Below are 12,929 nucleotides of genomic sequence, written 5' to 3' on the forward strand. Positions count from 1 at the left end.
GGGTTTTTCCCCAGTCAGAAAAGTGCTGGAAAAATTGTACTGTCTTCATAATAAAGGAGGTGCCACCAGACTGTTCAATAAGGAGGTGTTTACTCTCAACCAAAAATTGACTATAATATATGAAAAAAGAGTTTCGTGGTCACTGCACATAGGCAGGAATATTCTACATTTATGACTATCAGTGAGGATCCTACGATGCAGAAGCACCATTTCCACCTGGTCACCTTCTACTTGTTGCCAAACTGAATACAACTTAAAGTCAACACATTACAATCTCTCCGGTGGGAGAACTCATTGTGTTCGGCAGCCAACCTAAGAAGTGTGAGAATTTTGGGTCCAAGTGAAGTGCTTTGTTGTGGTGCACTGTTAACAGATAGGGTGTTGGTTGTAGTTGGATGTGATTCTTCTCTGAGAGGAGAAGAAGCTTGGTAAACCAATATTGTCTGGGCCATTTTGGTTAGGATTATGCATCATGGTTCCCTCTGTCTTGTTGAGAAGTTTCAGTACCATGGGAATTGGGTGAAAAGGGTAGGCAAAGGTCGCTATCCTGCATTTTTGATTCTGAGGTGCTACAAACCGGTCTAGATTTAGTTTGCCCCGTTCAGCGTATAGGTTGTCCAGAACTTCCTGGTTGAGTTCCCATTCGTGATAATTGCTGCTCATTCTGCTCGATGTATTTGTCAATATGTTATCCATTTGGGAACATATTCTGTTTTGAGCTTTATTTTGTGTTTTTAAGGGCGAGGTCCCAAATTCTCTGTACTTCCCGCAACAATGTTTGAGATCATGTGCCACGCATTGTTGTTCTATTGTCTGTACATACTAGTACTGAAGAACCTATTGTTTTTAAAGAAAAGCTTGCAGGCTTAATGATACAGCTTTGAGCTTCAAGAGATTTATGCGGCTTAAGTGACGTTGCACCCATTTCGCGCTGATTTCCAGATCTTGTACATGAGCTCCCCATTCTTCCAGGGAAGCATCTGTTGTAGTTTGTATCTGAGACCAAAAGGTCAAACCTGACGAAAGATTTGCCCATTGAATCGACCATGGACGGGCCGCACTATTTTTGGAGTAATTTGAATTACATCGTCAAAAGAGCCTTATGTTTGAATCCATTGCTTGTCTACCTTTTCCTGAAGGTGTATCATTCATAGATTGTAAAATGGGATTAATGGAATGCAAGATGACATCGTTACCAAGAAGGATTTGAAGAGGTGTACTGAAATAGACTTTCTACAGTGTCTTTGTCAGATGTATTACCTTAGCTCACCTTTCGGCCATTGGATATGCTTTGTCCTCAGTAGTGTCAAAAGAAGCACCCAAGAGAGCCCGCACCCCAGGATGATGCAGCCGATTTCTGGGCGGAGGGAATTCAATGTCTGCATCCTTAACTGCTGGTCCCTAGTCAAACAATACGCAGAGGTATGAGACCTTCTGCAAGAGACTGCTCCGGACATCCTATTCCTTACGGAGACATGGCTCACCGCTGACTCTGTGGCCATTCCAGCCCTGGTCCTACTTGCAGGTTACACGATGTGTATCAAGAATAAAACAGGGGGGGTATAGGGGAGGGGGTAGCTATTGTATATAAATCAGCGAACTCCTGTAGCCTTACCCCGAAGGACATACCTGACTGTGAAAGTGCTCTGTTCAAAATTGCACTGACACAATTTTACATTATCAGGGATACTGATCCATCGCCCACCAGGCCCTTCGAAAGCCTTCCAAGAAGCTCTAGCCAACATGGCCTCCACATTAGTTTTAGAGGCAGCCAATATTAGCATCTTTGGGGACCTTAATCTACATTTAGAACTCCAAGAGTCCCATGATATTGTCAACTTCTTGGGGGACATGGCTGCCTGTCCGCTTACGCAGTTGGTCGTAGGACCTACACACAATTGGTCACCTCCTTGATCCTGTATTTTCGAATCTTCAGATCTTGGAGATAAAAACCGTCCCTTCCTATGCTCTGGACAGATCACTTCCTCATCTCCCTACGATTTTGCTTAGAAGGCCCCCCACACAAAGCCTTCTGCCCGCCTTCGTGGAAGCGCCCGTAACACAAATTAGACTTAGCCAGGTTTATAGCTTCACTAAATTCCCACCGCCCAAAATGGCCAACTGATATAGAAGCAGCTGACGTGGCCATTCGGGATTGGGTCAATAAATCATTAGATAGCTGCATTCCGGCAAAAATGACTCATACCAAACGTATACAAACCACTGCATGGCATGATGAATCTTTAATTGCGGAAAAGAAATAACGTACCTTGCTAGAACGAGCCTGGTGAAGATCCTACAATTACACAGCTAAGACAGCCTATAGGAGCGCTGTTAAAACATACCATTATTGATCCAGAAGACCAAGGAGTCGTTTTATGCCAATATGATCTCGACCAGCAGGAAGCCAACCAAAACCATTTTTGCACTTATGAAAGGAATGCAAAAAATACCATCAGCTGTCAATAGCAGTATATCTTAAAACTCACAATGTGAGATACTGGCTAAATTTTTTATAAGCAAGGTGGAACGAATTAATGACACATTTAGTCCAGAGAAGGCTCCCCTTGACATGCGGGAAAGCTTCCTCCAGGACGCAGCATCCACTCCCTTCACGTCTTTCCTCCCATGTCTTCCAAAGACATGAAATCCCTGTCGGTGAAGGTAAAATCAAGTTCACCTGATGATCCTCTGAAACCTAACCTCTTCAGAGAATTTCATCACTGCCACCTATCGGAGGGTTGGGAGCCGATCAATAAGTCACTATCATCGGCAACGATACCAAAGTCCTGGAAACATGCTAAAGTAATTCCCTTGCTAAAAAGAACTACGTTAGATGCATCTAAGCCGGAAAACTTTCATCCAATATCTCTGCTCCCATATTTTGCAAAAATCCTGGAGCCCTATGTCAACAATAGCTTGACTCAATATCTGGAAGTAAATTCAATCCTAGATCTGTCACAAAACAGTTTTCGTCCTAGACACAGCATTGAATCCGCACTACTTGCAGTGATGGAGCAATTACAATCCGCCTTGCATGAGGGCAGAACCTCGGCTCTAATCCTGCTGGATCAGAGCGCAGCCTTTGACACAGTTTCCCATAAGATCCTGCTCCGCCGGCTGGAGGTGATTGGTGTCAATGGCAAGGCCCTCGGCCTGGCTCGGGTCTTTCTTGGCTGATCAGTCTTTCCAGGTTTCTGCTCCCCAGTTTACCTCTCGCACTCACTCTCTCCGGTGTGGTGTGCCTCAGGGATCGGCCCTGAGCCCCACTTTATTTAACATTTACATACACCCTCTGGCCCTTATGGGCAAAACCCGAAACATTGCCCTGGTATCTTGGTCTGATGATAACCAACTGGTGATCACCTTCTCCAGCAATTCTAAACAGGATGAGGTGAAATTCCAAGACCTCACTGTCATCTCGGAATGGACGGCGAAAAACTATTGACAACAAAAATCTACCAACTCAGAGGTGCTTTTGGTAAGTTCAGACATCCATCTGTGGGGCAGTCTCCCCTGCATCCAAAATCTGTGGTCAAGAACCTGGGAGTGCTGGTAGACGATGTCCTCTCATTTGAGGGGCATGCTAAGGCAGTGGCAGGTAACTGTTTCGGCCTTCTATGCAGCCTGCAGCCCATTCTAGGACTTTTTGACGCATCAATTAGACAGATGATTGATTGTCCAATCAACCATGATGTCAAGGTTAAATTACTGTAATTGGTTGCTATTGGGCGTTAATAAATCTGTGACCAAAAGCTTCAACAGACACAGAACGAGGCTGCCCACGCGCTCTTTGCACTACCTAAGTATGGCCATACTTCATATCTTCTTTGCCAGCACCACTGGCTACTTCAAAGCTCTATGCATTACTCACAAGATCCTCTATGGCCTGGGTCCCCAAATCTTAAGCCAACTGTGCTCTCTGTATGTTCCCGCTTGAGCCTGGCGCTCTGCGGATTTGCACCTGACAAGAGCTGGGGGGCGTTTGTTCCAGGCATTGGCACCTGCCCTCTGGAACTCCATCCCTCTAGGTGTCCGTAGCATGCAGGACCACTGGATCTTTAGGAAAATGATGAGGATGTGGCTATTCTCCAGTTACTAACTCTCTTGCTCCTTCTGCCTCTTCTAGCTTTAGCTCTGGGACGCCTTGTTGCTCGGGCAGCCATGCGCTCTATAAATCCGGATAACATAACATAGCATGGTTGGAGAGAAGATTTCTGTGTTTTGAGTTTAAGACCCAATTTGTTGAAAAGATGTAGGCAATCTTTGGTTGCTTTCTATGCCGCTTGATGAGAAGGTGCTTTTATCAACCAGTTATCGAGCTATGAAAAGAACAGGTGACTTTTTTGCCTCAAGTATGCAGGTACTCAGGAGTGTCATTTTGTGAAAATGCAGGAGGCAAATTAAGTCAAAAAGGGAGAATTCTGAAGTGGCAATGGCTGTTGGCTACCTCATATGTTAGGTATTTGAAGTGTTTTGGGTAAATTGGGCTATGAAAGTAGGCTTCCTGGTAAAGGAATATAGTCATATAATCTGTGTGATTGAGGAGCTGGAGGATATTATGATGCAGGACCATGGAAAATTATTAATTCCTTAAATATATGTTTAAATTCTTTATATCCAGAATGGGCCTCCATTCTCTGTATTTTTTCTTTATCAAGAAAAATCTAGAATAGAATCCTATACCTTTCTGGTTGTGCAGGATTTTTTCTCTGGCTCCTTTCACAGCATCAAAAAGATAAAGTGGAGCCTTCTTTTGAGGTAGAGTATGAGGATGTTTTTGGATGAATTTCAATATGTGGCCATAGTAAATCAGGTTGAAAACCCAGCAGCCTGTTGTTATTGACTTTGATTCTGTTAAATAATTGGATATTCAAATGTTGATTGATCTTTGGAATAAAATATGTGGTCAGCGCTTTATTTCATCATTATCTTCTTCCTGAATCCTTACTCTGAGTCCCTTGATTTCTTCTCAGGGCTTGTTTTGTTTAGGCTTCTGGTGGAGACGGGTGTGTATTGCTGGTGTGGGTATTGTGGCCAATACCTCTTGCCCTTTAAGAGGGCTTCTGCCTCGACTCTAAAATACCCAAAGACCTTGCATTGTCATCTTGATTGACTACAAGGATTCATCTATGTTTCCCATAGAGAGCCTCACCATTGTAAGGCATGCTCAGTATTTTGCTCTTAACTTCAGGCCTGAAGGAAGTAGCTTTCAACCACTCTTCTCTCTGAAGAACGGCTGCTTCAGTAGGAATCAAGTGCACGTAATGCCCATGGCACAATCAATCCTTTCTAAAGATTTGCTCGCCTTCCTGAAGGATCTTTTTTTGCCTTGGATGTTGTGTCTTCTGCTAAAAGATCAATATATGGCCCTATATCCAACCACATCAGCCTGTCGTAGAGACCACATTTTGCTAAGAAATTGGCCACTTTATCTGTGGTTGCTGAGACAGTTGAACAAGCATTTGCAATGCAATATGTCTCACATTTACTAGAGTTTGAGCTATTGGCATTGTAAATAACAATGCCTTTTATTTACTTGTTGATTATTTTAAAACATAAATAAAAAGCATTGTTATTTACAATGCCAAAAGCTCAAATTCTAGTAAATGTTAAATAAGCAACAAAAAAGTGCAAGATGGGTTTTTTTTTTTTTTTGCACCAAGGTCTATGTAATGTGTTCTCATGTATTTCAACTGGCTCAGAACTTGGTGGCCTCCGGTCTATCGTGCATAGACTGATTCTCAGTATCACTGGATGGGAGTCATCGAGCTGTGGTTCAACCAGTAAAGAAGCCAGGCAGTGAGTTGTATTACAGTCAGAAGACAGAATTTCTCCCGCCGTTGGACCTGGCAGCTCAGTACACTAATGTATCCACTGTGGGGATCTGACTTTGACCCTATAAGGTTTTAATCTCGACGGGTCAAGTCAGTGTTTCATCCTTCTGGTGTTGAAAAAATGAATACTAGAGATGGGTAATAATAATTATCAGTAATTTCCCATTAGTGCCAAGCTGCCCCCAGGCGGTAATGTGCACTCTGCAGATAGGGCTCCTATGTTATGCTGGTAACCATCAGCACCAAAAGTCTGCAGGGAACTGTGGTCCAGTGATGCTGGAATGGAATGCAAGTTGTTGTAAATCAGCACCACTGAATGCATAATGGTCTGCTTGAAAATAGCCAGATAGCTTTGGTCGAGAAGCACTAAAGACAGGGTACAGTGGACTTGGGTCCAGATGTACAAAGCATTTTTCCAGTCGCAAACAGCTCAATTCGCAGAAGCGGGCCGTTTGAGACTGAAAAAATGCTTCTTCAGATGTACAAAATGCAAAATGCAATTCGGAAACTTGTGACTAAATCGCAACTTGCATTCGCAATTCAATATTTGGAAGGGGCATGTTTTGGGCATCCCTCCAAATACCGAATTGGTATGGTATGAATTACTATTTTGCCACAAAACTGCAGTTGCAAAACAGTAATATTTTACCACCATTTTAAAAGTGGTGGTAACCCATTTGCAAATGGAAAAAGTCCACTTGGCCCCCTCCCTCTTTGATTATGTCGAACAAATATTTTTTAATCGCAGGTAGTGGTCCAACAGGCCACTGCCTACTATTAAACAAGCATTGGCAAAGTCAACAGGACTTGGCAATGCAAGAGTTATTGGCGTTGTAAAAGTCAGTGGGTCAGATGTACGTAGCATTGTGTTTGCGATTCGCTATTAGGTAATCACAAAGAGCGATGTACAAAGCATGCCACCATCCTGGTGATGGCTGCGACTCGTAATGGTTTGCAAATAGCGACCTTCCTCATAATATTTATAAGGTAGGTCGATTTGCAAACTTCTAGAAATCTATTTTTGGGAAAAAAATTCATACATTAGGAATACTGATTTCCTAATTGCGGTTCGGAGGTAATCACAATTAGGTAATCGATATTTCTAATGTCTGTACATTTGAGGCAATGGTTTGTAGTCCAAAGGCCATGCGAAGCTTACCATTCATTGCTGTTAGTAGTCACTGCAACCAGGGGGGGGGGGGGCTAAGGTTTATGCAGCTCTTTTTTTTGGGTGGGGGGGGGGGGGTCGGATGCATTGGAAAATGGAAAAGAGGCTATTGAACGTTAGGCTGGGAGACTCAGTCTCTGGTCCAACGCTGCTAGCAGGGATGCAGGGAGAATTTGTCCAGTGGTGCTAAAAGTGATGAAGGAAAACTGGAGTCTGTTGGTTGTAGAAGGCATCAATGGAGAAAGCGGTCCATTGGTTCTAGAAGGGATGCAGGGAAACAGCGGTCCAATGATGCTAGAAGAGATTCAGGGAGGTTGTGGTTCAGTGGTGTTAGAAGTAATGCAGTGAGATTATGGAAATTTGGTTTTAGAAGGGTGTCAGGGAAAGTGTGTTAGAAGTGATGGATGGAGACTGCAGTCCAGTGGTGCTAAAAGGGATGCGGGGGGACTGCAGTCCATTGGTGTTAGAAGTAATGTAGGAAGACTGTAATCCATTATTGGAGATGGGATACAGCTGGACTACGGTCTACTAGTGATAGAAGAGGCAGAGGAGACTCCATTCCACGGGGCTAGAAAGAACACAGACTATACTTAAGTGCTGCTAGAAGGGTTGCATGCAAGTTGCGAGTGTGGTCCAGCGGTGCTAGAAAGAATGCAAAGAGGCTGTGGTCCATTGGTGCCGAAAGGGATGTGGTAGACTATAGTCCAGTGCTGCTAGAAGTGATTCAGGGTGACTGCAGTCCAAAGGTGATTGCAGGGAGACTGGGGACATTCGTTCTAGAAGGGAAGCAGCAGGACTGCAGTCTGTTGATGCGAAAAGGATGCAGTGAAACTGTGGTCCTGTGGTGCTAGAAGCAGTGCGAGGAGACTGTGGACCATTGGTGGCAGAATTGATGCAATGGCACTGCGGTCCCTTGGTGCTAGAAGGGATGCACGGAGATTACTGTCCATTGGTGGTAGAAATGAAGGAGAGAGACTTCGGTCACTGATGCCAGAAGGGAACCAGGGAGAATGTGGTCCACTGGTGATAGGAGACAAGGAGGGAGACTTTGCCCATTGGTGCTATAAGAATAAGAGGTGTAGGTAGTGAAAGGGTATTGTCATACCTATCCCTAGAGGTGTACAGTGCGTCAATTGAGCCCATGGTTTCCCGTGGTAGGCACAAGCATCTACTTACACCATGGCTTATGACAGTCTGCCACAAGGTGGCACTGTCTGGCTAATTTAGGTATGAGCACAACAACAAGTGTTTAATTGTTGAATGTACTTGTACAATGACTAACGCCTGCCTCCCAAGCCATTCTTCTAGCTTTGGGGGCCTGGAATAGTATGAATGGTCACACTTGTAAAAATGGGATGGTTAGTACCTGTATTTGCACTGTCATTGGCAACTGACCGGGGAAATATGTGGTGAAATCTGCAGTTGCCTCCGGACGAGAGCCCCAACACGCATTATTTTACAAATTAAGCACTGGCATACAGGTCATGGTGAACTGTATCACGGCGGGGTGCAGGCAAGTTATTATTGAGGCTCTCTCACTGTAGGCAGTGTACATCCACATCTATCACTGCACAGGGACTTTCTCCGGAGAAACTGAGGCTGCTTTGGCACTTACACTATTTTGAACAATCACTGGGCGGAGGAGGAGGAGGGTGGTGTGTGTGTCTGCCTGTCTGCCTGTCTGTAGGCAGGGCACGTTGGTGCTAAGACTTAGTAATCTAGCTCTAGAAGTCAGTGAACGCCATATCACCGTTCTAAAGCCTGGGCTGGGAGATCTAAATCCTTCACTGATTCATTGTTAATCTTAAACCAGCCTGAATCATTCGCCCCCTTGGGTGCCTCGCAGCTCAGGTGGGGCAGACTGGAGACTGCGCTGTGGGAAGGAGGGGATGGGGTGGGGTGCTGGGGCACAAGGGGTCTCGAGCAGACCGAGATCAACTCCCTCGCTTGGAAAGACAGACAGATGAAATTAAAGAGATAACGTGACAGGCTGCCTACAAGTGATTGATTAAAAAATTAGGAGGAGGGTGGCGTGGGTGGGTGTGTGTCTTTGGGTGTGGGTGTGTTTGTGTGTGTGTGTGTATGTGTGGCTGCTGGCAGGGCACGTCGGTGGGGGGGCGGGGGGTACAAGGAGTCTCAAGCAGACCGAGATCAATTCCCTCGCTTGGAAAGACAGACATATGAAATGAAAGAGATAACGTGACAGGCTGCCTACAAGCGATTGATTTTAAAGAATTAAGAAAGTTCCTAGAAATAAGAGCCCGACATGTACCTGAAACTATTTCGAAAAGGCCAAAGCAAAAAACGTGGGTTTATTACCCCACCAAACACATGTGTGGTCCTTAGAAAGTAGTGCCACAATCAAATTAAACGAGTAACAGTAATGCACAAATGAGCGTGCACCACAGAGGAGCGGGGGAGGGAGCGCGGCAGCGATGCAAACATGCGCTGCTGCGTGTGCTAGACACGGATGGGAATGGGCGTTGCAAAGCCTTTGCCCGATCGCGTGTCTTTAAAAGAAAAAAGAAAAAATAACTTGTGAAAGCCAATGCCTGCCGGCGAAAGCCTGATCACACGCACTAACGTGTGGTCAGCTTTCAGAACCCCCTTACAAGAGGTCTCGCGCTGCACAAGCTGTGCTGCGCACTGCAACGCTAGGCGCGAGACCTCAAAACGCTTCCCTTTATTGTCAAAGTCGGCTGGAGTGAACATTGGTGAGAATGGATTCCTCAAGCAGCACTGAGCAGCCTGCGTGATCACTGAATCTAGTTTGAGATGTCCAATTAAACAAGTAGGTGAATCTTTAGGTACGTTACATATTTTGTCAAATCGGGGTAAAGCCACCAAAACTATCGCTGGACTATATTGGTCCTTTCAAAAACATCACAACCAGTTGGTACTAATCTATTTGTCGGACTTCAGTAACTTTGGTCGGAGTCATTAACTGGACACTGGCGACCAGATAAAGGGCTAACACAGATTTAATCATCGAATAGTAGGAGTAACACTAGTAATTTCACTGTAATGTGACTCTTGTTGTTAAAATGGTTGTTCTTTGCGTAACAAGACTATTAGATGGTCACTTTTATTTTTACCTTGGGTTCAGAATTTCAATAAATGAGTCTTCAGCCACTGTACTGTCCAGTGTGCTACTTAAGGATGGTCGAGGATGATCGCTCTAGATACCATGCATCTGTTTGCCTTGCTCAACCGTAAATCCCTTGCATGAAGAAAACCTCTTCAAGAGACCAGATCCCTGCAGAAGATGCCCAAGTCAACACAATACAGGGCCAAAAAGCATCATACTAGCCATATGGCAAATGTTATGAGAAATCTAGCACCTGGCAAGTAGGAAATGTACAGTCATCTGGGTGTAATTATCCTTGCTTCAGCACCTACTGGCTTGGTTTGTTGCTCCTATTGTTAACGGATCGATTTTCCTACCTGTAAAGTCCATTTTCTTTTTTAAGTGAAAGCAATGTCTGGACATTAAGGTTATTCAGAGTTATTTCATGTGACCTACTTTATCTGCATTTCTAATCCACTTCACTTTTTAGACTTAGCCTGGACTGGTAATCATTCTTTCTAGAGAGTTTCATGCCTAAACGAAATAACTTAAGTATACACTTGAAATGTGCAAAGGTATTGTGGCGATTTCACAACACACAAAAACAGCATCCATGTAGGATACTGCCTTATAGCCCAGATTGCTACAGGGCACCAATATTAGGCTCATAATCATAATCACTTCAACACATACTCCATCAAGTAGCTGGTATAATAAATGCTAAAATGCAAAAAGGAAACCGAAGAAAGACTGAAATGATGATGGTAGAGATGTTCCAGTAGTAACATTCCTGTTCTTAATCTGACAAAAACAGAACCCAAAAAACAGATGTGCATGAACTATAGAATTATTTTTTACAGATTTTTTCCAAGCTGAACAAGGATATTTGTCCTAATCACCATAGTGAACATTATAATAAAGGCAACCATTAGCAAAGCATGCTGTATAAAGAAAAACAAATGATCTCTTGGTGCCCTATTGACCAATCTTACAATACACGCAATTAAAATTCTGAGATTGCCATCCGGACACAGGTAGAAGCTTAAATTGTACAACTCCACAGAAAAGGTTATGCTGAGGAACTTCCCATTTAGTTTGAGGCCCTTATTTCAGAAAACTAAATCCCAGCAAAATGCCTCAAGGTAATTCAATTTGCAGTCCACTTATTACAAGAGCATGCACTCCCTCAATTTGGTGCAGGTTCCGCGTACTTCCTAATGACAGCTTACAGGCTCAAAAAGGATTTGTTTCTTTCAGGCAGTCAGAGGGTTACTATTTGCCTCTAAATGCACTGCATATAAAAAACATTCTCACCTTTATCACCCGGAAGCTCAGGTATCGCTTGTTCAACATGATGATCTTGTACTCGTCACTGGCATCATCCATCACGTGCCTCAGTGCTAGCAACGAAGGAGTATTCGTCAGGATGGCATTGCGCCAGACCGGGTCACCTTCATGGGAGATGACCATTTTCTCTTCATTTGCAGTGATGGCATCATACAGGACAGAAGGGTCATCGTACTCATCTGGCGAGGTGAAATGGTCCTACCAGGAAAAGGGGATAAAGAGGAGCACCTTAAGAGCTGGTGAGGCAGAGAAGTAAGTCTAGAAAGCAAGTTACTGACCAGTTCACATACATTTACTTTTCAAGCCATACTATTGTCAATCGTCTCACAGGATCAATCATTTAAGTGCAAAGGGGTGCCCACCAGGAGTTCCGAAGTATAACTGGCTACGAGGACATTCTTGTAATCTGCAGAGTCAGAAGCAAAGGCACAAACTTCTACAGGTACAGCCACTTGCAAATGACCAGGTAAAACATGGCCAGAAGTGGCCTAAGAAACAAGTGTGAAATAATGAGTACAGCCAACATTTATTGTTTCTGGTGGAATCTTATTTGATGTGATGGCAGGCCACTAGAAGGGATAGGACATTTAAAAGCAAACACCTTCTATCCTCACAATTTAGGTGTAACAGGTCAAATGACCATTACCTGATGGAGCTTCAGAGACATGCGAACACCAGGGGCCAGCACCCGGTGCAATAGGTCCATGTCAGCAAAGATCCACTCATCTCGGGGGGAAGTAATGCGGAAGTCTCCTTTGAAGAGGGCATGAAGTCCATACAAGAAGGGTTCCAGGCTGCTGTAGGAAATGGCAAGCGATCAGTTTGTTTTGCCCACAAAGGCGAAACATGCCTACTACATTTGACCATTCATGACTATTCAAGAATCTCACACACACATCCAGGAGCGGCTAGCTCTCACCTTGCTGACATGCTGTGGGAGGCCGTGCCAAGGGCCCGACGTCCTAAGATGCACAGCCCAAAGCACAAAGTCACCAGAGGAGAGTTCCATTCCCGTTCCACAGGCTGCAAAAATAAAAGAACTGGATATGTTAAAACCCTGTCACGGCTAGCATGACAATGAATACATAACAAATTGTGAAAAGCATAACACATAAGTTACTAAGCTTATCATACCGATCCAAAGGCAATATATACAACAACATTGTTAAAAAACAAACCATAAGTATAGCTGAACAAAAGAAATTACATCATTTTATATATATTTCGGTGTGTGTGTATTATATATTAATTCAATAAACGCATACAAGCAATATTATACTTATATACGTATTCAACAAGCAGACACAATCTCAAAGCAAAAAGGGGAAAAAAATAATCTGAGAGCTTGCACACACACACACACACACACACACACAAAGGGGGGGTTGTAGCCTGACCAGGGGATCAGGTTTCACAACCATCCAAGAGAAAAAAAAAGCAAAGATCTTTCCGACTCCAACCACTAGATGGCGGAATATGCACAGTATGTAAATCTAGAAGACGTCTATGC

At 44.0% G+C, this 12,929-nt stretch overlaps 1 protein-coding gene across 3 annotated transcripts in view; it reads right to left on the bottom strand.

Moving 5' to 3' along the window:
• Nucleotides 1-12,929, bottom strand: part of PCNX3 (pecanex 3) — a 713,235-nt gene that overhangs the window by 180,092 nt on the left and 520,214 nt on the right. For 2 of the 3 annotated variants that reach the window (XM_078660716.1, XM_078660718.1), the window contains exons 29-31: nt 12,339-12,442; nt 12,066-12,216; nt 11,387-11,617 (exon numbers count right to left, since the gene is read on the bottom strand). In XM_078660716.1, coding sequence (XP_078516842.1) covers nt 11,387-11,617; nt 12,066-12,216; nt 12,339-12,442 — 486 coding nt within the window. The remainder of the gene's footprint in view (nt 1-11,386; nt 11,618-12,065; nt 12,217-12,338; nt 12,443-12,929) is intronic. The other variant, XM_078660717.1, reaches the window with a different exon arrangement.

This window comes from Lissotriton helveticus, chromosome 9 (assembly GCF_964261635.1).
Source record: "Lissotriton helveticus chromosome 9, aLisHel1.1, whole genome shotgun sequence".
Lineage (NCBI taxonomy): Eukaryota > Metazoa > Chordata > Amphibia > Caudata > Salamandridae > Lissotriton > Lissotriton helveticus.